The 26,540-nt window shown below is 37.5% G+C and overlaps 1 protein-coding gene across 4 annotated transcripts in view; it reads right to left on the reverse strand.

Annotated features, from left to right (window-relative positions):
• The window catches only part of LOC121982227 (gastric triacylglycerol lipase-like), a 41,936-nt gene extending 25,422 nt beyond the window's left edge, over window positions 1-16,514 (reverse strand). For 2 of the 4 annotated variants that reach the window (XM_042535194.1, XM_042535191.1), the window contains exons 1-3: window positions 16,249-16,514; window positions 12,729-12,831; window positions 2,035-2,208 (exon numbers count right to left, since the gene is read on the reverse strand). In XM_042535194.1, the coding sequence (XP_042391128.1) occupies window positions 2,035-2,046 (12 nt within the window). In that variant the 5' untranslated portion in view covers window positions 2,047-2,208; window positions 12,729-12,831; window positions 16,249-16,514. The remainder of the gene's footprint in view (window positions 1-2,034; window positions 2,209-12,728; window positions 12,832-16,248) is intronic. The other 2 variants (XM_042535193.1, XM_042535190.1) reach the window with 2 other exon arrangements.
• Between the last annotated feature and the right edge of the window lie 10,026 nt (window positions 16,515-26,540).

Below are 26,540 nucleotides of genomic sequence, written 5' to 3' on the forward strand. Positions count from 1 at the left end.
CTGATAGAGTCGCCGAGAGGTGTTTATAAAGAGTTGTTGAGCTTGTGTCGAAACAGCTTTACAGGTTTTGTGAGTGCAAAAGATATCCCTAAGAAAAAAAAAGGTAGATCCGCTTCCTTAGCGGTCCCCCTAGTGTCGGCCCAATGGATATGGAGGGAGGTACATGCAGGTACATAGGTCATAGGCGTATGGTGGGGTAAACCCCAGGTCGTCAGTTCCTGAGAATCGACCCCTGGCCATTACGCCAGAGATGTCATGCACCCACCGTTTGCACTACGCCCTGGGGCAGAAGGCATCCGTAAGAGATGGATGGATGGTGACTCGGATAATGCAACACAACTGGGCGTCAACCTTTTTCCATAGAGGACGATCGGCGACTTGGACATCCTCTTCGGTTTGAGTAAGATGCGTCTCATAACCCTGTCCAACAAGCCAAAGCTCAATATAAGAGGCCCAAGAAGAGTAATTCTTACCATTCAACTGCTCAGAAGAGAGTGGTGCAGGATGTGGTTGGTAAAGATTGAAATATCCGACTTTGGAGTGTCGGAGATAGCCATTGATCAACTCAGTATGCATAAAGGGCAGGTAGAGGGCACACGGCAAAGAAAGGCTCGGTGTACTCACGGCACAAGAAAACGCTGGCGTCAGTTCGCGAAGAGGAGAGGAGGGCGGCAGCATCGGGCGGTTGTCGAAGAGGGGCTGAGATATGCGTGCGAAGAGGCGTGCGCGATGTTGCGACGCAAGGAAGAAGAAAGAAAAAAAATAAGATTTGCCTCTTAACTTGGCTTTGATACCATGTAAAAAAGAGAAACGAGAATGTAGAAAAGAGAAACGAGAAGCGTTGGGATAAAATCTTTCTATATTTCTATTAATATGTTTATATGTAGGAATTTAATTATTTATATACATAAGGAGTGAAAAAAAAAATTAATCTCAATCCCTACAATCAAGGGAATCAAAGTCAATCTCAATCCCTACAATCAAGGGAATCAAAGTCAATCATAATCCCTACAATCAAGGGAATCTTCAGGAGTATTCAACAATTACTTTAGATCCAAAAGAAGAATAACTCTAGTTTTGCTTTGGTAGAAGAGTGCATGGAATATAAGTTGTCGATGGGATGTTTAAAATTTTATATCAGCATCTATAACAAATAACTCTTAATTATAATGTAGGTAGCTTCTAGCTAGCAGAAAAAGCAGAGCACTTGAAGAAGATTCTATTACATACTCGTCAATGATCAAATTAAGGTTCCACTCTATTTTCATCTTATGTTCATCACCTTCAAAAGTTACAAAAGTTTCAGCTTCTACCCCTAAAAAGAAGGAAATTTGGAGGGAGAAAAAATAGGAGAGATGAATAAGTTAATCTTGCATACTTGAAGTGAAAGTGAAGCAAGATAGAAAGTTGGAGTGTTACAAAAAACACTATTTTTCTTCCAAATCTTATCATCCCAAATCTGAGAAGAAAGAAAAAGTTGAAGGGGAGAGAATCATAACAGTCTCACAGAATGTAAGCAATAGGTTCTCCACGAATAGTAAACAACATATTGTATTCTATCCAGTTTTCTTTACTGAATTATATGCCCAGTGACACAATGATCATTCTCAGAGATCCTTGCTCAGGACTATAAACAAAAAAAGAAAAAGATAAATAAGATAATCACCAAAGTGAAATGGCCTTGTCCATTTAATCGAAACAAGACGCTTTAGCTCATTCACTTCCATAGGTCTTAAAATATATTACTATATTCTAACATTTCCCCTAATGCACCTATTTTTACAACCGTGTAGTTGATAGCTCATTCAGTTCCCTAGGTCTTAAAATATATTACTATATTCTAACATTTCCCTGATGCACCTATTTTAACAACCGTGTAGTTGATTTTCATGAGGTTGGATTGTCAATTTACTTCAGAATCATAAAATTAGGTATAGAAGGTTTATGAAAATTAATAACTAACTATAGAATAAGAAAAATAAGGGGAAAAAGCCTAAGTGTATATCATATAAAAAGAAGCACCGTGAAACATACTTCTCCATCCATCTAGGAAGGCGAGGTCCACGTAAAGTGGGTCTGAGCTCCCAATCATGGATCCCCTCTAGAATGTTGGTCTTCCCTGGCAGTAAGGACAATAGTAGTGCTGAAACACCATTTATTAGTCTTGCAATATTGATCAGAGATTCATAAGTGAATGTCTTCACTGACCTGCAAGACAATGTTGGAGGGAACAAGAAAGAAACTATCTTTTAATTAAGGTAAAATCCCAAGAACAAAAAGTGAATGCAGCTACTTATTCCAATAGAAAAAAAAAAACTATAATTGCACATGTAAGCCACATATGTGTATGTAACACCCTAGACCACTTTCAAAGTCCGCCTAGGTGGTTACATAAGAGAGAGCCGAAATGGGGCTTCCGAAAATTAAAACCACAGCAAGGAATTTGCTTTTTTGATATACAACAAATAATATCAATGACATGGTTAAGGAGTAAGAATAATATTTCTTCCAAATCTTGGAATAAACAGTTTAACCACGGATCAAATTTATGGATAATTATAATAACTAGTTAAGCCAGAGTGTCAAACAATACTTCATAAGTTCCTAATCCAATTGTCTGTGTGTATAAAAAGATTGTTGTATCTTTTTATCCTATTTCAAATCAGTTTACATGCCTTGTATTTAAAGATATACAAAGGAACTAAAAAAGGAAATAGCTAATTAGAATTAATTAACTTTCCTAAAAGCTATAGATTTGTACGCTTTGAATATTCCTAAGATGATGTCAATATCTTGGCTGATTGATTTTATTTTCAACACTTTCCAACACTCCCCCTCAAGCTGGTTTGAAGATATCTTCCATAGTCAGCTTGCCAATCAAATACTCGAATTGTTTCGATGACAATCCTTTAGTGAGTATATCTACAACTTGTTCAGTAGTTGGAATGTAGGGCATACAAATCAAACCATTATCTAGTTTTTCCTTGATGAAGTGCTTATCAATCTCAACCTACTTCATTTTGTCATGAAGAACTGGATTGTGTGCAATGGAGATGGTTGCTTTATTGTCACAGTATACTTTCATAGGCAATTAATATGAGACTCCCAATTCTTCCAATAATCTCTTGATCCATATTGTCTCACAGCCACCAAGAGCAAGAGCTTGAAACTCGACCTCGACATTACTTCTAGCAACCACAGGTTGCTTGCTTCTTGCTATGCCATGTAACCCAAATTACCCCCAACAAATATACAATAGTCGAAAGTTGATCTTCTATCAGTGGCACTTCCGGCCCAATCTGGATCGGTGCAAGCTTCGACTCGAAGATGTCCATATTTTCTAAACAATAGACCTTTTCTTGGAGTTCCCTTCAAATACCTTAAAATTCTAAAAGCTGCATCGAAGTGTGTTGGACCTAGAGAGTGCATAAATAGCTATATTAGGGCAAGTATGCGAAAAGGTAGACAAGCCTCCCAACTAACGGTTGGTACTGATCTCTTCTACAAACTACTTCAGGTTTGGCTTCCTTGAGAAGGTCTAGAACATATTTTCTTTGTGTAACAAATATACCCTCTTTGGATCGTGCGAACTCCATACTAAGGAAGTATTCAATACTCCCCGTTCCTTAATCTCGAATTCATTAGCAATCACTTCTTTCAATCTTTTAAGTTTAACATGATCATCTCTGGTTAAGATTATGTTATCCACGTAGATGATTAAAATGGTAATCTTCCCTCCTTTAGAGCGTCTGAAAAACAAGGTGTGATCCACTTCACTTTGGCAATACCCCTGACTTTTAATAGCCTTCCTAAATTGCTCAAACCAAGCTCTTGGTGACTGCTTAAGTCCATAAAGAGATTTCTTTAAGCAACATACTTTATTTCTTCCATGTTTTTTCTTGAATCTCGGTGGCAACTCCATGAACACTTCCTCTTCTACGTCTCCATTTAGGGAGACATTCTTCAGATCTAATTGGTGTAAAGGCCAATCAAAATGTACTGAGAGATAAGAACTAGGATTGAATTTATTTTTGTAACTGGTGCAAAAGTTTCCTGGTAGTCGATTCCATGTGTTTGTGTAAATCATTTAGCTACAAGTCTAGCTTTGTACCTATCTACACTACCATCAACTTTGCACTTAATGGTAAACACCCATTGGCAGCCCACTACTTTCTTTCTAACTAGTAAGTCAACAACCTCCCAAGTGTCATTTCTTCGAAGAGCATTTATCTCTCCTAGAACTACTAACTTCCAATCCGAGTGATCTAGAGCTTCCTGGATGTTTCTTGGCACAAACAAGTGAGTAATATTTGAGACAAAGTCCCTATAATTGTTGGAGCGCTTATGATACGACAAATATTTGGCAATAGGATGATTAGTACATGTTTGAACACCTTTCTTAATGGCAATAGGTATATTATTGTGAAGCATGGTTGCTGGAACAGGAGAATTACCTATAGAGTTTTGAGTGTCCAATTGACTCAACTTCGGAAGTGATGATTGAACTTGCACAGGGATAGTTGTATGATCCTCACCGTTTTGACGAGAATGTTTACGGCTAAAAACACAAAACTCAGGCAAAGGATTAGGAATCTTTCGTAGTATTTCTCCCCCCTGTCTATAAATCATCTACACTTGGCACCAATAAACTAGGGTTTTCTTTATTTTCATTAGTTAAAACTCATGTTTCTTGGTTTACTTCATACAACAACAACAACAACAAAGCTTTTTCCCACCAGGTGGGGTCGGCTGTATGAATCCTTTTACGTCATTGAGCTCTATCTCCTATTATATCATCATCTATATTTAAATAAATTTTATCTTATTTTATTGTTGTTAACCAAGCCTTTTTTGGTCTTCCTCTTCTTCGTTTGATATGCATGTTTATCATAGTTTCACATCGCCTAACTGGAGCATCTATTGGTCGTCTGATTACATGTCTGTACCATCTTAAACGTGTCTCTCGGAATTTTTCCTTAATAGATGCAACTTCGACTTTCTCTCTAATGCTCTCATTTCTTATTTTGTCCATCTTCGTATGTCCACACATCCACCTTAACATCCTCATCTCTGCAACTCTCATCTTCTGCTCATGTGCTCGAGGCATAGTCCAACATTCAGCTCCATATAACATAGAAGGTCTAACTGCGGTTTTATAAAACTTACCTTTAAGTTTAAGAGGTATTTTACGGTCATATAAAACACTCGACGTTCTCCTCCTCACCCATCCTGCTTGTATTCTATATAAGACATCTCTCTCAATCCCTCCATCATTTTGTAAAAATGATCCTAAATATTTAAATCTCTCGGTTTCGGGCAACTCGTCCTCTCCTATCTTAACAATTGTTTCATTACTTCTAATATTGCTAAACTTAAATTCCATATATTCTGTCTTTAATCTACTAAGCTTAAAACATTTCCCTTCTAGTGTTTCCCTCTAAGATTCTAGTTTAGCATTTACTCCTTCATGTGTCTCATCTACCAAAATAATAGCATCTGCAAACAACATGCACCACGGTACTGTGTCTTGAATGTGCGCAGTGAGTTCGTCCATAATTAGTGTAAAAAGATAGGGACTTAGAGCTGATCCTTGATGTAACCCTATCTTTATTGGAAATGCTTCAGTTACTCCACCTGAAGTCTTTACTCTGGTCGTTACATCGTCATACATGTTGTGAGAAGCAAGGGTAGATAAGTCTTTTTATCTTTTGTAAATAAGGTGATGTTTAGGGTTGTGTGGCTATATAAGCATATGTAATTCTCTTGAAATATTATGAATATGAAGAAAACTCTTTATTCCAATATGGTATCAGAGTAAAGTTCTGATCCCTAACCCTAACCCTAGTCGTCGGCGCGTCTTCTTCCTCTTTGCCCTAGCGCCGACCAAGCTTTCCTCTTCCTTTCTTCATCGCGATCTCCTGGCGCCGACCAAGCTTTCTTCTTCCCTTCTTCATCACGATCTCCTGCACTTCACCTTGTCTCGAATTCCTTTTCTTCAGCCAGTCTACTGCCCCGCCCCTTCTAGAAAATTTTTTCACAATGGCAGGCACTGAAGGGTCCGGTCTTCAAATAGTATCAGAAAAATTGTCAGACAAATTATGCATCTTGGGCCGTTGCTGTTGAACTTTATGTCGAAGGCCATGATAAACTTGATATTCTTCATGGCACTAAAGTGAAACCAGATGAAAAGAATCCTAGCTTTCGCACTTGGCGGCGTGACAATATTCAATTAATGACTTAGATGCTTAACTCTGTTAATTCTGGCATCAAACAAGTCATTCTTCATAACAAAATAGCGTACGACATGTGGAAGACACTGGAGCAGATGTATGGACGTCGACATGATATACTGCGTACTTATCAGATCAGCAGTCAAATTTTCAAACTTGAACAAGGTTCTATGTCAGTCACCAATTATTTTGCTACTCTGAAAGGACTGTGGGATGAGTTTGACTACTACCGGATGGAAAATTGGAGTTCCATTGGTGATCATTGCAGATGGAACCAAAGCCACTGTTGCTGGCAAAGGTTCCACAAAACTTACAGATCATTTTTTCCTATCCTCTGCACTTCACGTTCCATCCGTCTCTATTAATTTACTTTCTGTTAGCATTACTAAACAACTACACTACTCTGTAACCTTTTTCCCTAATCATTGTGTCTTCCAGGATCTCGAGACCAAGCAGACGATTGGGACTTCCGTGAAGTAGGGGGTCTTTATTATTATCAGCTTGAAACAACATCTGCTCTGAAATCTGCAGCCAAGTGTTTGGGAACTAAGCATCAAGAAATTCTTTTATGGCATTCTCGGTTGGGACATTTGTTTTTTCAGTCTTTGAAAATTTTATTTCCTAGTCTGTTCTTTTCTGTTTCTCTTCAGTCATTTCAATGTGAAATCTGTCAGTTATCCAAACATTGTAGAACACATTTTTCTGAGTCTTTAAAGAAGAGTTTGTCTCCATTTGATCTTGTTCATTCGGATGTGTGGGGGCCCTCTCCTGTGACTTCTTTGGATGGCTATCGATATTTTCTCTCTTTTATTGATGACTACACCCACTGTGCATGGCTTTACTTGATGAAAACTAGGGAAGAAGTTCCTCGTCTCATTTAAAATTTTTATAGAATGGTTGAAACCCAATTTAACTCAAAGGTGAAGATTCTTCGTTCTGACAATGCCCGTGAGTACTTTGCACAATCTCTAAATACTTTTCTTGAGGACTCGGGAATTCTTCATGAGTCATCTTGTCACTACACACCACAACAAAATGGAGTGGCCGAGAGAAAGAATCGTCATATTCTTGAAACAGCCCGTGCACTATTATTTCAACGTCACTTACCCAAATATTTCTGGGTTGATGCTGTTCTTGCCGCTGCTTATCTCATCAATCGATTGTCATCTAAAGGTCTCGGGAACCGGTGTCCTCTCACTATTCTTCATCCTAGCGTAGAGTTGTTCTCCCTTACACCTCGGGTTTTTGGTTCTCTTTGTTTTATACATGTCCTTGGTCCCAAATCCTTTAAACTTGATCCTCGTTCTATACGAGGAGTTTTTATAGGGTATTCCACTTGCCAGAAAGGCTACAAGTGCTTTGATCCTATTACTAGGACGAGATATATCTTGAAGGATGTTACTTTCTTTGAGTCTGAGTCCTATTATTCTCCTCAGTCTCATCCTCAGGGGGAGAATATTACCTCTTCCTTTGTGCCTCAAGTGGCTCCTCAAGTTCCTCAAGTGGTTTCTTCTCCTATTCCACTGGATGTCATAGAAAATAGAAAAGATGCCCCATCACTCGGAAAAGATGCTCCATCACTGGGAACACAGTCTTCACCCGATATTATTACTTATAAATGACGAAGACACAAGCAAGAACCTACTATTGATCGACTAGTTGAATCGGATGCTCTGGCTCTTGATCCTGTGAAGCAGTTATCCTCATCAGTTGAGTCAACCGCACCTCTAAATATGAATGAGCTGAACCTTCCGGTTGCTATTAGAAAAGATGTCAGGTCATGTACTCAACATCCTATCTCCAACCATGTTTCATACTCTCGTTTGTCTCCTTCATATCATGCATTTGTTTCACAGTTATCAAATCATGCTATACCTTCTTCCTATTATGAAGCTGTAAGGGATTCAAGGTGGCAGGAAGCAATGAACGAAGAAATGGAGGCTCTTAACAGAAATGGTACTTGGGATTTAGTTGATCCCCCAAAGGGGAAGAACTTGGTTGGTTCTAAATGGGTCTATGCTATCAAGTATAACTCAGAGGGTGAAGTGATTAGATATAAAGCCAGACTTGTTGCCAAGGGATTCACCCAAACATATGGGGTAGATTACTTGGAAACTTAAGTTGAACTCGGTCAGGGTAATTCTTTCTCTTGTTGCTCAATATGATTGGCCTCTATTTCAGTTAGATGTTAAAAATACCTTCTTGAATGGTGACCTTTATGAAGAAGTATACATGTTGTCACCGCCTGGAATTGAAACAAAAGGAAAGGTTTGCAAGCTAAGAAAAGCTTTGTATGGGCTTAAACAATCTCCCATAGCATGGTTTGATAGGTTTTGCAAAATCATGATATTGTTTGGTTTTAAACAATGGAATGTTGATCATACACTCTTTATAAAAAGGAAAAAGGACAGCATTATCATTCTTTTGGTTTATGTTGATGATATGATAGTTACAGGGGATGATGAGGTAGAAATCCAGGCTCTTAAGTCCAAGTTAACATCATAATTTGAAATTAAAGACCTTGGATCATTGAAGTACTTCCTGGGTATTGAAGTCGCTCGATCAAAGAAAGGAATCTATGTATGTCAGAGAAAATATGTATTGGACTTACTCAAAGAGACAAGGAAGCTGGGTTCTTGGCCAGCGTCTACTCCTATAGAAGTAAATCATGATCTTACTAGTTCCAGTGGGGAAGATCTTACAAGTCTGGAAAAGGGAACGTATCAAAGGCTGGTTGGAAAATTACTCTATTTATCTATGACTAGGCCTGACATCACCTATGCTATTAGTGTAGTAAGTCAGTACATGCATGCTCCTAAAACTATCCACATGAAGGCTGTTGACAGGATTCTAAGGTACTTGAAATCATGTCCTGGAAAAGGCTTGCTGTTCGAGATGATAGAAGATCCACTTCTGGCTATTGCACTTTTTTGGGAGGAAACTTGGTAACTTGGAGGAGTAAGAAACAAAATGTTTGCGCACGATCCAGTGTTGAAGCTGAATATCGAGCCATGGCACATGGTCTTGCAGAGATGTTGTGGTTGAGTTTTCTGTTGACAGACATGGGATTAAAGGTTGAATTACCTCTCATGTTGTATTGTGACAACAAGGCAGCAATCAATATTGCAAATAATCCGGTACAACATGACCGGACTAAACACATTGAGATTGATCGTCACTTTATTCGGGAGAGACTTGATTCTGGAGAGCTAAGTCTGCCTTATGTTAAGTCTGAGGACCAACTTGCTGATATGTTTACAAAAGCTATACCCCAAGCTATGTTTGACTCTTCTCTTAGCAAGTTAAACATGTTTGATATATATGTTCAACTTGAGGGGGAGTGTTGTGAGAAGCAAGGGTAGATAAGTCTTTTTATCTTTTGTAAATAAGGTGATGCTTAGGGTTATGTGGCTATATAAGCATATGTAATTCTCCTGAAATATTATGAATATGAAGAAAACTTTTTATTCCAACAATACATATCCTTAATTAGTTCAATATATGTTACGTTAACACCTCTCTTTCTAAAATTCTCCATATAATTTCTCTTGGGACTCTATCATAAGCTTTTTCTAAGTCAATGAATACCATGTGTAGATCTTGTTTTTGCTCCCGATATTTTTCAATTAATTGTCTAAGAAGATGTATAGCTTCTATTGTCGACCTTCCAGGTATGAACCCAAATTGAGTAGTCTTCCTTAATCTTTTTTCTATTACTTTTTCCCAAAGTTTCATAGTATGACTCATTAGTTTAATACCCCTATAGTTTGCACAATTTTGTACGTCTCCCTTGTTCTTATATAAGGGAACTAGAGTACTTATCCTCCATTGATCAGACATTTTTTTAGTTTTCAATATCATGTTAAATAATTTTGTAAGTCATTCAATACATTGTTTCCCTAAGCACTTCCATACCTCTATCAGAATATCATCTGGTCCAACAGTTTTTCCATTGTACATCTCATTTAAAGTTTGTTTTATTTCTGAAGTTTGAATTCTACGATAAAAATTAAAATTTCTATGTTCATTTGACCTAATTAAATTACCTAAGTTAAGTTGGTCACCTAAACCTTCGTTAAAAAGTTGATGAAAATATCTCTTCCACCGCTCTTTTATTTCTCCATCGTTTACTAATACCCTATTACATTCATCTTTAATACATTTTATTTGGCTAAGATCTCTTATTTTCCTTTCTCTCACTTTAGCTATTCTATAAATGTCTCTTTCCCCTTCTTTTGTATCCATTTTTTGATATAACTGTTCAAAAGTTTCATTTTTTGCTTCACTCACTACTTTCTTAGCTTCTTTCTTGGCTATTGTATATTTTTTTAAGTTTTTCTCATTCTTACAAATATATAATTCCTTATAAGCTATTCGTTTTTCCTTCACTTTCTCTTGGACTTTCTCATTCCACCACCAAGATTCTTTACTTAATGGTGCATGTCCCTTTGACTCATCGAGTACACTTTTAGCTATTATTTTCAACTTTAATGTCATCTTATCCCATGTTGTATTAGAGTCATTATATATTTCACCTAACGCTTGTACTTCTACCTTCTCCTTAAATATATTTTGCTTCCCATCATTTAACTTCCACCACTTAATTCTAGGAACTGTATATATTTTCTTTCTATTGATACTATGTTTGAGGCGTATATCCAACACTACTATCCTATGTTGGGTAGTTAAGCTTTCTCCAGGGATGACTTTGCAATCTTTACAAATCTTTCTATCCTTCTTCCTAACTATAAGAAAGTCAATTTACGATTCATTATTTCTACTTTTGAATGTGACTAAGTGTTCTTCTCTTTTCTTAAAAAACGTATTAGCTAATATAAGGTCATATGCTATCGCAAAATCTAATATAGTTTTCCCTTCCTCATTCCTCGTTCCAAACTCATAACTCTCATGTGCTCTCTCATATTCCTCATTTTTCACTCCGACATGCTCATTTAGATCACCTCCTATTAAAATCATTTCATTTGGTGGAATATTTTGTAATATTTCATCTAAGTCCTCCCAAACCTTGATTTGGTAGCTTCATCTAATCCTACTTGTGGTGCATATACGCTAATTATGTTCATAGTTTCTTTTGCCACTATTATCTTAAGGGCTATAATTTTATCCCCTTTTCTAACTACTTCTACAACTTCATCCTTTAACAAACTATCTACAATAATACCCACTTCATTTCTTACTTTACTCTTTCTAGTGTACCATAACTTAAAACCCGAGTTCTCTATCATCTTTGCCTTCTCGCCTGTCCATTTTGTTTCTTGTACACACAAAATATTAATTTTTCTCCTAATCATCATATCTACTACCTCCATTGAGAGTTCCTATGTTCCATGTTTCAAATCTTAGATTATTAGTTTTCCTATCATATTTGTTCTTATCCAACCTATGGTGTGAGAACTCTTGCCTATTTAACACTACACCCAAGTTCTCATGGAGATATAGCGATCCTTACTGAGACGTTACAGTCGGACCCTGTAACGCGAACTCTTGCATATTTATTACTACACCCGAGTTCTAGAGATGTAGCGGTCCTTGCCGAGACGTTACAGTCGGACCCTGCAACGCGTTCCTTCCGGGGAACAACCTAGCATTAGCACAATAGTTTAATGGATTCATTCATTGAATATTTGCCATAGTTTGACGCTGGCTGACAACCTAACGCAACCCTCCTTCTTTATCTGGGTTCAAACATTTGCATCCTTTTTTATTAGGAGCATAGCCAAGAAAAATGCACTTTTCAACTATATGAGCAAGCTTTAAACGCAAGTGATTTGGTATATGGACAAAAACAGTTCAACTAAATACCTTTAATGGCAAATCATATTCTATTTTTAGGAAAAATCTTTTTCAAACTATACAAAGGTATTATATAATTTAAGATACATGTTGACATCCTATTAATCAGATAACTTGCTATTAGAACTGCATCCCCCCATAAATACTTTGGAACATAAATAGAAAACATTATTGCTCGGGCAACTTCAAGTAAATGTCAGTTTTTTCTTTCAAGTAGTCGATTTTGTTGAGGAGTAACACAACAAGTGGATTGGTGTTCAATGCTTCTTTCCCCTTTAAAATGCCCCCAAGCATTCGTTAAAGTGTTAAAGTATTCAGTACCATTATTAGTTCGAAGAATGCTTATTTTGGTTTGACACTAAGTTTCCACCATAGTGTGAAAATCTTTGAATAATTTTTCAACTTCAGATTTTTCGCTCATCAAATAAATTCAACAAAGTCAAATATGATCGCCAATAAAAGTGAAACCATTTTTTTCCAGTTGAAGTAGTAATTTTTGAGAGACTCCAAACATCACCGAATCAAATAAAACGGTCTTGATGCACAATAAGGCCTTGACTCATATGAAACTCGATAACTTTTTGATAAATGATAAGCATCACAATTAAAGGAATTGCAATCCAACTTCTTAGTCTATGATGCCAAAGTATAATTTTTCACAAACAAAGGTAGAATTAGAACTACCACTTAAGCCATGAGCTTGTTTATTGCAAGAAGAGTTGTCATGGAAATAGTAGAGGCCTCCTAACATCCTAGCACCACAAATCATCATCCCAAAATTCTGGTCCTGAAATTCACAACAATTAGAAGCTTTCGATAACTTACTAACAGATAAAAGATTGCAAGAAAGTTTAGGAACATGAAGGATAGAATTCAATTCAATTTTTCATGAAATTTTGACTGAACCTGCCTTGCAATAGGTGAAAAACTCTCATATGCAATTCTAACTTTTCTATGGTCAGAGCAAGGAATATAAGATTCAAATAAATGGGACAAATTTGCCATATGATCTGATGCACCCGAGTTAATGATCCAAGGTGTGGACTTGAAGGTGCTGGATAGAGTTTTGGAAGTATTACCTAATTGTGTAAGAGACCACTAGGAATACCAGATATTGGATTAGATTTAAGCAGCTTCAAGAGTTGATCCACCTACTCTTTGATGAAGAAACTAGCCTCGGCTTCATTTGCTAAAAAAGTCCCAAAGTTGTTTTTGTCACCAGGTTTGCTGCCCTTTATGCTATGTTTACTTGGGAGAGCGGAAAGCAAAACTAAGGAAATATTTTCACAGTGAAAAAGTTTCCGTCATTTACTTCATTAAAATTTTAATAAGGAAGAGAAACACAATCCAGCGGATGATTTTAGAGCTAAAATATATCATCTCAAAATCAAGTAGAAAGCAACGGATGAAAAAAATGACGCATGTACCCCTTTTCATTCACAAAATTACACCATATATCCAAAAAATGATGCATGTACCCTTTTTCAGTTATAAAAATTACATTGCATATACCTTCCTCAATCAAGGTAAACAAGCATGCAGAGGAAGAGATTTCTTTCCTTTTCCATTCTCTTCTCGTGCCCTTAGGTTTATTTCATTCATCCATCGTCCACTCCTTTAGATAAACAGAGCATTAAATTTGTTGGTTTCCCATGAAGTTTCCAACAAGTATCTCAAGTATGGTGTGGTTTATTACAGTAATCACACCAAACTTGAGGTTTTCCTGCAGTTTTCCAATGATTACCGTTTGACTGAGCAACGTTAGCATCAGTAACGGTTAATGTTGAGCTTTCAAGGGATTCACCGGTCCCCTTTTTGCCCAGTATAACATTCCGATGACTTTCCTTGCGCCGTACTTCAAAAAAAATACCTCTCTAATGGATGGAAGGGGTTGTCTGCCAATTATTCTACTCCTTACTTCATCAAATTCAACATTTAATCGTACCAAAAATTTATAAATCCTATTATTCTCCACCATCTTTCGATGATGAATGTAATCTTCAATACTTTTCCATTCATAATCATCAATAAATAGATCCAAGTCTTGCCATAGGCCTTTCACGATATTGAAGTATCTTGTCACACTACCTCCCCCTTGCCAAATCTCTCCAAGACGCAACTGCAACTCATAAACTTGTGACAGGTTGCCAAGATCATAATACATTTGACAAATATTATCCCAAAGCTCTCTAGCAGTGGGGTAACACATGTAGTTGACACTAATGTCTTCCTCCATAGAATTGACCAACCAAGCCATTAGGCCCATTACCATAGAATTCTTTGGATCCCACGTTGCAAAGGTTGGACCTGTTTTTGCAGGTGCTTTGGTTCCACTAGTGAGATATCCGATCTTTCCCCTCCCTCGGATGCACATCCTAACTGATTGAGACCATCTCAAAAAATTACCTTCATTAAGTCGGATTGTGGTGATTTGAATATGATGAGACTCAACATGGGAATTCTCGGTTTCAGTGGTTTTAGAGGTCACAATAAGAGAGGAATCGAGAACTTTAGACATGGTGAAAGAAAGAAAAGAAATTGGTTGCTAGGGTTTTAAAAAAAAAGAAGACAAGAAGTAGCTCTGATACCAGAAAGATTGTTGTATCTTTTTATCCTATTTCAAATTAGTTTACATGCCCTGTATTTACAGATATACAAAGGAACTAAAAAAGGAAATAGCTAATTAGAATTAATTAACTTTCCTAAAAGCTAAGCTTAAATATTCCTAAGATCATGCCAACATTTTGACTGATTGATTTTATTTTCAACACTTTCCAATAGTATATACATACACTCCTAAAAAGTTTGTCTTTTAAGGTAGTAGCATGAAATTTGCTTTCAGTTACAGACTAGTCTTTGCAAACTTATCTATACAAATACAGAAATATGGGCATTATTCAAGAAGATTTTTAACCATAGATCACAATGCTAGGAGCACTTTCTTTCATTGACAGAAAACATAATGCAAAAGCATATTTGTTCTTTACAAAAGATGATAGCTAGACAGGCTTCCATACCAACTTCCAAAGTTGTAACATTGCATATAAACCACGAAAGTCCAACCACATCCAAATATACAATGTTTCTATCCTCACTCTCAAATACAGAAATGAAAAAGAACTCAAACTAAACTAATCTTTGATTAACTGTTAAAAGAAACATGACATAAAAGAGAAATTAATAAAATGGATTAAGAAGTTCATGTTTAATACTTTTCTATATGTATCCCTATATCAAAAGATGTGGATGAAGTGTGTTAGCAGTTGTAGTTGTCAGAAAAAAAAAGCCACGGCTAGGATTGAGTTTAATCTGAGTTCCATTCTAATAAATTTCCACATATGACAAGATATTCCTGCAGTTTAAATCCCATGTATGTCTGCTAATTCAGATTCCTTCGAATAAAGTAGAATAGTCTCCTGGAATCAACGTAAGGGGTAAACTCAAAAAGTTGACTGCTACTAGGCATACAATAGAAGCCCTGAAGACAAACTTAGGAACAGAAGCAAAGTTAACTGATCAATTAGCCTTGTCACCATAGCTGGATTTCTAGTATCCCACTTCCAACCCTCTTTCATAATCCCCATTTCTTATAACTCCACCCATGGAATTTGCATTGCTTTTCTTTCTCTGAACACACAATAACACCAAATGATAAAATATTAATATAGGCATACAATCTTAGCCCTCAAGACAAGGTTTAGAACAGAAGCAAAGCCAACTGACCAATTAGCCTTATCACCCTAGCTTGATTTCTAGCATCCCAACCCCCTTTCAAAATTATTATCCATTTCTCACAACTCCACCTAATGAATTGGCTTATGTATCTTCCTTTCTTTTATTTCTCTTAACGCCCAATAAGATCAAATTTTGATTGATACCCTCCATATTGCATCTCTAAGAAAATATTTCACAGTAGTCAAATCGTAAGATTGGTATGGAGGCAAAAGGAAGTAACGCAACCCCGTCTCCCTTTTTTCCCCTTCTAACAAGAAAGGCAGCATCTTTCATCACAGAGGGCACCTACTCATCTAAAATGCATTTTAGGGGGGAAATGTAATTCAACTAAAATAAATCAAGCATATCAAATTCCAAGAGACATTCAAACCAGCATAAGCCCGATCACGGGAACACTATTTCAACACGAATTCAAAAAGTAAAAAAAAAAACACGCATGAATGAAAAAAAAGACGGGAACGGAACGAACTCCTTGGTGACAGCGAGTAGATGATCGACGAATCGCCGCAACATGATCCCCCCTGCCGCTTCTCCGGGAACAAAAACCTAGAAGCAATTCCAGGGAATCAATCGACGGGACCAAACAAGGGGAGGAGGATAGCGCGAGCGAGCGAGCAATTGTCAGGGTCGCTTAGATCGGAGCCTGTCGACAATTAGAATCCACGCTTCCAAGTTTCTCTTCGTCGTCGGGGGCTGGCAGACGCTTCCCGGCTGCGGCACAAGGATTATTATGCAGACGGCCGTATAAAGAGTGGGAACGGGATGGGCGCACGTGGACACCGGCCAAGCCACGCAAGAACGATGTCGGCTGGAGACGGGTACACCTTATGACGATACCCACAAACTATACCAAAATGCGAGCCCAACGCGTGGGCAAAAGTTATAGGAGATGTGTAACGCAGACAATGCGGTCGATTTTTAAAAATTTACGTCCAACATTTATTTTATCGTACGTTTAACATGTGTATATCTATAAAGATAACAAATTTACTTTTAAGGGAGGTGCTTTGGACTTTCAGTGCATTTTAGTCCAAACTGAACTGAGAAGCCATAATATTTTGGCGGGAGATCTACTCCAAGTAGAGGTCCTCCGTTCATGACCATCTTGATCGATTTCAATATTTAATGAATAAATTTATTAAACATTTTTATATAGCAGATTCAAATGAATGAACACACGAGGAGGAGTTATGAGCTCAAGTGCAGTCAACGGCAAGGGTGGATTTAGTGAGAGGGTGGCATCGGCATCTTTTTTTACCGATGATGAAACTCTTTATTATGAAATTTCATTGGTGGAAATAGAGGATCCTCATCTTTATTTCGTGTAAAAATCATTTTTTCCATTCTTAAATTCTTAGATCCATCATTGGTCAAAGGATGAGTAATTTAAAAAAGTTACGAGTTCAGATGTAGTCAAAGGACAAGTAACTTAATGTGGGATGATTTCTAGGCAAAGATAAATTTATGGTGACTTGAGTGTGATGAGGAATTGTGAGGTAAAATTTCAACATAGATAGACTTGCCCTTATAAGTAGTCACAGTGTACTAGTCAATTAATTATTAATCTGAGTTAGTGGACTCAATAGCTTAGAATATACTTGTTATTTGGTCCAATTGATTGATGAATTGGTGGTATACCAATCGACTAATGTAATTGACTGGGGTTGAATGACTAGTGAATTAAATATTTTTGTTCAAGCTCTGTTGACTGCTAAGTCAACTAATCAAGGGCAGTTGATTACTATTACAAGAGCTAACATGAATGAAATCATTGATAAAGCAATAAATCAATTCGGTTGACAATAATAATAATAATTCAGTCAAATAAGAAAGAATTTCAATCCAATCAAGTGTTGGACGTTGAGCAATAACGGTAAGCAAGTTTGATGGTGGCTACAAAAGAAGCTTGTGGTGAAAGTTTAAAGGGTAACTTTCCTTGTAATTTATAAACCTACTTGTACTAATTTGAGAGCTATATTCCTGTTTCATTGTAAGAGAATTATAAGAGATTTTTTCCATCTTTAATAATTGATTGAGAGAAAGGTAATGATTGTTTCGGGGATGATCCACCTCAAGGACCAATAGGTACTCATTGTTTCAATGAATTTCTTGAGCTCCTTGGGTTTTGAATTCAAATATTGGAATAAGGATGGTTTAATTAGAGGGGTGAATAGATGACACATCTACAAATACAAATAATGAAGGGTTAATCGCAAGGTAACGTGTGAATGAGTAGCCCCAAAAAGATACAAAATAAAATATGACAATAACATGGCATTAACATGATGGTTTTATAGATCCACAATTACCATCCTTCCAAACAAAGTAATGAAGGTAAACTTCTACAATCTGAATATAAAATCTTGATATAACTAATGATATTTCATAAGATTAACTAATTTAGCCTTAATTAGGCATGTCATTTACAAATATACATCACCTACTGTTTGAAAGACTTGAATATCATCTTTACATGATAATGACTCTTTGATGACTAGGTATTGAAGATCAACAAACTTTCAAAAGCCAAGTTCACTTAATTTGTAGTATGTTTGAGAGCATGAAACAGAAATGAAATAAATTATAATTACTCATAGTGATCTCCCGAAGAAATCGCAGAAGAAGACGCTAGTCGATGAAGACGCTACCGCTGTAGGAAGCATAATCATGAGTAACCGAAAAGTCCTTCAGAATTCACGAGCCAAATCTCAGATGTGCTGCTTTGCTTCTCTGATCGCCACCAGAGTTTCTGCTTATTTCTCTCATGGCTTGGACGCACCTTTTATAAGAAGATTAAGGAAAACAAAGGGGAAAAGATGCCCTTTCGTCTCCTTTTTGCAGCAAAAGGCGAAGCCCTCGCCCCCAGGGCCCCCACCGACCGGACCCACGGCCATCATGAGGGAGGTAAATCGTAGCACCCGAGCTAGTATGGGACGGACCGGGTGGGATACAGGGATAGGGGATTTATTCCCCCGCTACCACTGAGTTTCGACCCGGCGGCCTCATTGCAGCAACTCCCGTCCCATACCGTCTCGGATGACCCACGGGGTCGCCCTTTCGTCTCCTTGACGTTATGCAACAAGGAGGGAGATGAAGGGGAAACAACACCCCTTTATTTGCTCAACGTCTAACATCTCCCACTCGTCTAAGTCAATCCATATGGTCACATAGACAATGTCAGTCACATAAACTTCAAGGTGATCATGTCACGAAGACCGGAGCAAAAATTAGTCACAAAGACCATATAAGAACATTCATTCTATACATTAGGGAAAATGGTTCGTGCGACAACAAGCACAGTGAGCATTCAATTGCTAAGAAGATTGTCACACCTTACTTAGCTGCTCTATTAAACGAATCAGAGACATAAATGACTTGCCTTTACCCTAGATTAAATTATTTATATCATTATAAACATCTCTAATTCCTCATATTCACTATATGTCAAGAGCATGTTCAACATCTCCAATCAAACAAATTATTCACAATTACATTTTATGTACTGAACTAAAAATGTAACTGGTACCAGTGAATAAATGTCACAGATGTAAGTCAATCTTAATCTTCCTTTTTAGTTAGAATCTATTCATTATAATCAGTCGCTTTCCTAGTTATGCTCCATAGACCGAATTATCCATGGTCAATAAGAAACATACTAAAGTAGCAGACACTGATCAGAACTTCAAGTAGACAGCTAAATAGTTACTTAGGGTAAGATTGAGATTAACTTATAATCTCAAGAGTCTCACATAGTAGAGAAGCAGAGATCCATTCTTCTTCTACCTTTCTTATTGTCATAGCACATGTGGTATGAATAACATGCTATGATGTTATTCTCTTTACTAAAAAAAGTGCATGTTTTCTCCAAAGTTTAACATCGTACAGATTTCGATTTAAACATACCTAATGTCCAATCTTGAATTCAACATATGAATTAGAATATGGCTTTAAGCATATTCAATAAATGGTGGGTGCATTTACTCCAATCATTACATAAATGATCTCATCTTGACACAATTATCAAGGCGACATTAACTTACGGGTATGTTTCTATTCATAGCTACATAAGCTATCCCATAAACAACGGTCTTACCTCTATTCGTACTTAACAAATAGAGATGATTGTCCATGTGAGTGGACCAATCTCAATCTGCCAACATACTTATCGAGACTTTTATTCTAATGTAACAAAGACATCTACACTGAATAGATCATGGCATTTTTCATTTATCAATACGTCTTTACAATAAGTTACATTCTTCGAAGTCCCAAAGACTTTACATGTCCATAAAATGACTCTTTAGTCAATTGCTGAGTAAAAGGATCAGCAAGCATATTTCGTGTAGGGATGTACTCAAGAATTATCTTTTTCTTGTTAACAATATTCCTTATAAAATTATACTTAATTTCTATATGTTTGCCTTTGTTGTGATATTTGGGATTCTTGGAAAAGCTATTGCAGCTTGATTGTCACAGTATACTGTAATAGGACTCCCACTATCCTCAGCAATCTTCAGATGATTCAGGAACCTTCTTACCCAGACAACCTCTTGCACAACCGCTGCACAAGCTGCATACTCAGCTTCCATTGTCGACAAGGCTACACAAGCCTGCTTCTTGTTGTTCCATAAGATGGTGCAACCATTCAACAAGAACACATAGCCAGATGTGGATTTTCTGTCATCAAGGTCCCTTGCCCAATCTGTATCTGTGTAGCCACTTAGGCTCATTTCTGATCCTTGGAAACAGAAATAATAATTCGCTGTTCCTTTGAGATATCTAAATATCCTCTTCACCGCTTTCCAGTGTCTTGATCCTGGGTTTGACTGGAAATGACTAACTAAACCAACAACATAGCTTATATCAGGACGAATATACAATATAGTGTACATCAAACTACCAATAGCACTGTATATGATTTTTTCTTCATTTCGGCTATTTCCTTAGGAGTCTTGGGATATATACTTTTGCTCAAGACAGTACCTCTCTCTATAGGTGTTTGTTCAATGTTGCAATCTGACATATTGAAGTGTTGTAGCATCTTAGTGATATAAGCTTCTTGAGACAAACCCAAAAACATTTTTGATCGGTCTCTAACGATCTTCACTCCTAAGATGTACTCTGCTTCTCCCATATCTATTATGTCAAATTGCGATGAAAGCCAATTTTTGACTTCTATCACACACTTTATGTCGCTTCCAGCTATTAGCATATCATCAACATATAATGATAAAATGATAAACTTTCCTTTTTTCCTTTCTTAGGTAATCATAATGATCCTCATTGATCATTTCGAAGCCATAAGACAAAATGACTTCATTAAATCTTATGTTTCATTATCTTGACACTTGCTTTAGCCCATATATAGACTTCCTAAATCTACATAATCTTTTCTCTTGGCCTTCAGCAACATAACCTTCTGGTTGTACCATATAGATTTCTTTGTCAAGATTACCATTAAGGAAAGCTATTTTTGCATTCATCTGATGTAATATCATGTCATATTGTGCTACTATAGCCAGGATGACACGTATTGACATAAACTTCACAACTGGGGAGAATGTCTCTTCAAAGTAATACCCTCCATTTGGGTATATTCTTTTGTAACTAATCGAGTTTTGTATTGATTAATCGATTCATCTGTTTTCCTCTTTACTTTGAGAATCCACTTATTCCCAATAGTCCTTCGGCCCGGAGGAAGATCGATTAAATTCCAAACTTGATTCTTTCTCATTGACTCCATTTCCTCATCTATTGCAATTTCCCATTTTTCTCTTACTGAGCTTCTCAAAGGTTCCTCAACTGTTCGAGATTCCTCATCATTAACTGGGAGAATCATCAATGCCTCATTCTCAATATCAAACTTTCTCCGAGAAATAATCTGACGACTACTTCTTTGAAGATTAGACTGTTGAGAAACTGACTCATTCAGTGGCAAATTACTCCCACTAGGTTGACTAGACTCAGACATCTCCTGATTTGTTGATAAAGGAACATTATCCTTCTCCTCTATCTCATATAGAGGAATTGTCTTATCAACTTCACCTCGTATTGGAAATTCAGTTTCAAGAAAAGTAGCATCTCTTGACTCAATTTCAGAGATGGTTCCATCTTGTCGCTCACCGATAAAAATATAACTCTTAGAAGTCTCAGAATACCTTATAAAGATACACTTTTTACCTCTAGGTCCTAATTTTCTATGTTTGTGAGTCTTATCATGAACGTAGGCAGCTGACCCCCAAGGTCTCAAATTACATAAATCCGGCTTTCTGTCTGTCCAACGTTCATATGGGGTAGATGGAACTAACTTTAAAGGCACTTTGTTAAGTATATAGGTCATAACTAATAATGCATCTCCCCAATAGGAGATTGACAAATTAGCCTACACTATCATAGACCTAACCATTTCAAGAAGAGTCCTCTTTCTTCTTTCAGCAACCTCATTTTGTTGTGGAGTTCCAAGGATAGTTAGCTGTCTAATAATCCCTTTCTCATTACATATTGTCTTGAACTGATCAGACAAATATTCACCTCCATAGTCAATGCGCAAGGTTTTAACCTTACGTTCCAATTGATTCTCAACTTCATTCAAGTAACGAATAAAATAATCTAATGCTTCAGATTTGTGAGAAATCAAATACACATGACCAAAACTTATGAAGTCATTAATAAATATAATGAAATAAGAACTCCCATTTCTAGCCTTCATATTCATTAGACCATAAATATCCGAATGAATTAATTGCAATGGTGACTATCCTAATAGTCTTACCAAATGATTTTCTAGTTGTCTTTCCAGCAAGACAATGCTCACATATAGACAAGTTAATCTTAGCATGAGCGCTCAAAAAGTCCTCCTTAGCTAAACTATTCATTCGTTCTTGTCCTATATGTCCTAGCCTAGCATGCCAAATTTCATCATTAACATCAGCATTACTACTAAGAGCAATGTTTGAAAAACAACCATCATTATTATTTGGTTCTACATCAAGAACTATAAAACCATTTGTTACATAACCATACCCAATTAACACAGAGTTAATTCGAAGTTCCACACAACGGCTATAAAAATTTACATCATAACCTAAATCAACAAGACAAATGACGGAAACCAGATTCCGTCGAATCTCAGGGCCATACAGGACATCATGTAGAAACAAGGTATGCCCACCACGTAGGTTGAGCTTGCAAGTGTCAATTCCTTTGACTTCAATTCTTGCATTGTTTCCTACATATATCCATTTGTTGTCAGCTGGTACCCGACAGTACTCCACATATGTAGCTTGATCACGTGCTACATGGTTCGTTGCTCCGAAATCTACAATCAATAAAGGATACGAATCAGCTAACAACATTGTACTTGCAACATACTACTCGTGGAAAGAAGATAAAAAATGGATCTACCTTTTTAGGCTCAGTACAATCCCGAGGAAAATGACCCTTCTTGTCACAGTTAAAGCAAGTCAACTTGCTCATAGGTCTTTGTCCATATCTCTTTCCTTTTTTCTTGATTTAGTTTTTAACAGTAACAACACTAGCCTCCTTTCCTTTTCCCTTTCCTTTCTTAAACCATCTTTTCTTATTCTTGGAACCATAACCTTCAGCTACCAAAGTTTGACCAGAAATCTTTGCGGATTCAATCCTCTCCGTCTAAGTTCAACATGGCGTGAGACATCGATAAAAGTTTTGATACTCTCACTGTGGGTCAGATTTTGTTTCATCGTTTCCCAAGAATTAAAAAGGGAACGGATAACTGCTTGAACCTGTTGTTCATCAGTCAACGCATGACCATCAGTTTTAAGCTCTCGAATCATGTTACCCATCTCCCTGAGATGTTGGGCCATGGTAACATTCGAGCATTTTTTATAGCTACCAAACTTAATTGTTAGCTGACGGAGCTTACTAAGACTTACTCCACTGCACTTCTCTCTAAGGGCTACCCAGACAACATAAGTCGATGGTAATGACTCATACTCAAATACCAGGTCATCCACCATTGAACTAATCAATATTGTTGCGTTTTTCGGGCCGCGAAAACCGCTTTTCGCGTCGCGAAAACCGCTTTTCGCGTCGCGGAAACCCCGAGTCACCCAAGGCCAACGGATCCGTGCAAGAAAAACCGAACGATAAATACGAGTACGAGTTTAAAAACCTTTTAGATCTACTCCTAGATCTACTTGTTAAGAACTTTACCTTCGATGCGTGCCCTTTTTCGTATCCCGCTCGTCCAAGATTCGTCGGATCTCGAAAGTATCAAGGATAGATACTTCTCTATATGTATCCACACGAACACACTAGGTGGAGATGACCAAAACAAGGTGTGCTAGCACCTTTGGATGGTTCGGCCAAGAGAGGAGAGGGAGAGCAAAATTGGAGCAAGGAAGAAGATGATGGAATGAATGAGATTAATTCCAAAATGAAACTTATCTCTCCCATTCATGTGGCCGGCCACATTAAGAGCATGAGTAACTCCCATGGAATGCCAAGAGTCACAACTCTTGGTAACTCCCATGAGGTGGCATTCCACATAAGCAACCATGATGATGTGGAGCAGTATCATTGGTCCACATCTTGCCCACTCACCAATGAGGTGGCATAAAGTCAAGTTAAACTTGACTCTTCATCTTCCTCACAAGTCAAGTCAAACTTCACTTAATCTCTCTCATGGTTGATCTAATCCAACCATTTAATTCAAGCCAATTTAATATAATGAATCTAATTCATTTAATTAAATTGATTTAATGAGTCATAATCCAAATTAGACTCATTAAACACATGAATCAACTTGAGTCTAACTCAATTAGCCCAATTAGGATTACTCTTAATCCAATTTGATTCATCAAATGAATCTAATCCTCTTGGTTCATTATATGAACCTAATCTCCATCTAAATGTCCTTAGTGTGTGACCCTATAGGTTCTTGTAACGTTGGCAATGCCCCTAAACCCATTTAGAGGCATAAGTAATGAGCGGTATCTAGCAACACATCATTACTACCCAATGTTACAAGAATGTTGAGATCCAACATCACCTTGTGACTACTAATTGTGACTCCTCACAATATGCGACATTGTCCTTCTATCCTAGACACCTAGATTGATCAATGTGAGGCATAGACCGTGTCATCCTCTAATCAATCTAAATCTTGAACTCCAAGTAGACTCACTCGATCAAATGAGCTCAACATCTCATGTTGACTCATTTGGGCATGGCCATGCACTTCGTGGTCTAACTCTATCAAGAATATTGATGTCGCTCCCGTCATATGGGAGGGATAGATCCCATCTACATCACTCACATCCCTCTGCATAATTTGTTACATACCCAGTAATCGCCTTTATAGTCCACCCTGTTACGGGTGACGTTTGACGAAATCAAAGTACATAACTCCTTATGTAGGGATCCATGGTGACTTCAGGTCAAAGGACTAATAGTCATACTAATAGCCACATGAGAAAGTATATGACACTCGTATAACGATCCATGATACTTTTTCATGGAGGGTCATTCAGTATACATTCTCTAATGCATACCCATGTGTCAGCTTGATATCTCTATATCCATGACTTGTGAGATCAAGTCATCGAGCTGACCTACATGCTAGTCTTATTGTATTAACATTGTCCCTGAATGTTAATACTCGACTAGGAATGATTTAGAGTAGTGTTCCCTATATCATCTCACTATCGATTCAACTAATCGATTGATATAGGTATGAACCTTCTACTCAATGACGCTATTATACTTAGTCTATTTGGCACTAATACAAATAAGTATAATAACCAAACAAATGCCTTTATTAATATACAAGAATATGATACAATGAGTCCATACAATCATCAAATGATTGACTCTAGGGCTCTAACTAACAATCTCCCACTAGCACTAGTGTCAATCAGTATAGGCTCTAAGGCCTAATGACCTAGTGTGACCATCATGCTTCCTCTGTGCCAAAGCCTTGGTCAAGGGATCTGCAATGTTAGCCTCTGTAGGTACTCTGCAAATCTTCACATCTCCTTTATCGATAATCTCTCGAATGAGATGGAAGCGCCGTAGTATATGCTTGGTCCGCTGGTGTGAGCGAGGTTCCTTCTCCTGTGCTATAGCTCCATTGTTGTCACAATAGAGCGCAATGGGGTCAGCAATGCTGGGAACCACCCTAAGTTCAGTAATGAACTTGCGGATCCAAACTGCCTCCTTTGCTGCTTCTGATACAGCAATGTACTCGGCTTCTGTTGTAGAATCAGCTACTGTATCCTGCTTCGAACTCTTCCAGCTGACAGCGCCACCATTAATGCAAAATACGAACCCCGACTGCGATCTATAGTCATCCTGGTCGGTTTGGAAGCTAGCATCACTGTAACCCTTTACAGCTAGCTCATCATTGCCTCCATATATCAAGAAATATTCTTTAGTCCTTCTTAAGTACTTAAGAATATTCTTGACCACTATCCAGTGACTTTCACCTGGATCTGACTGGTATCTGCTCGTCATGCTCAAAGCATACGAGACATCAGGTCGAGTACATAGCATGGCATACATGATCGATCCTATGGCTGAGGCATAAGGGATCTGATCCATGCGGTCTCTCTCCTCTCTAGAAGAGGGACTTTGAGTCTTCGAAAGACTCACGCCATGTGACATTGGCAGAAATCCCTTCTTGGAGTTCTGCATGACAAACCGAAGGAGTACCATGTCAATGTATGTACTCTGACTTAGGACAAGCAATCTCTTAGATCTATCTCTATAGATCTGTATTCC

Source organism: Zingiber officinale, chromosome 5A, assembly GCF_018446385.1.
Source record: "Zingiber officinale cultivar Zhangliang chromosome 5A, Zo_v1.1, whole genome shotgun sequence".
Classification (NCBI taxonomy): Eukaryota; Viridiplantae; Streptophyta; class Magnoliopsida; order Zingiberales; family Zingiberaceae; genus Zingiber; species Zingiber officinale.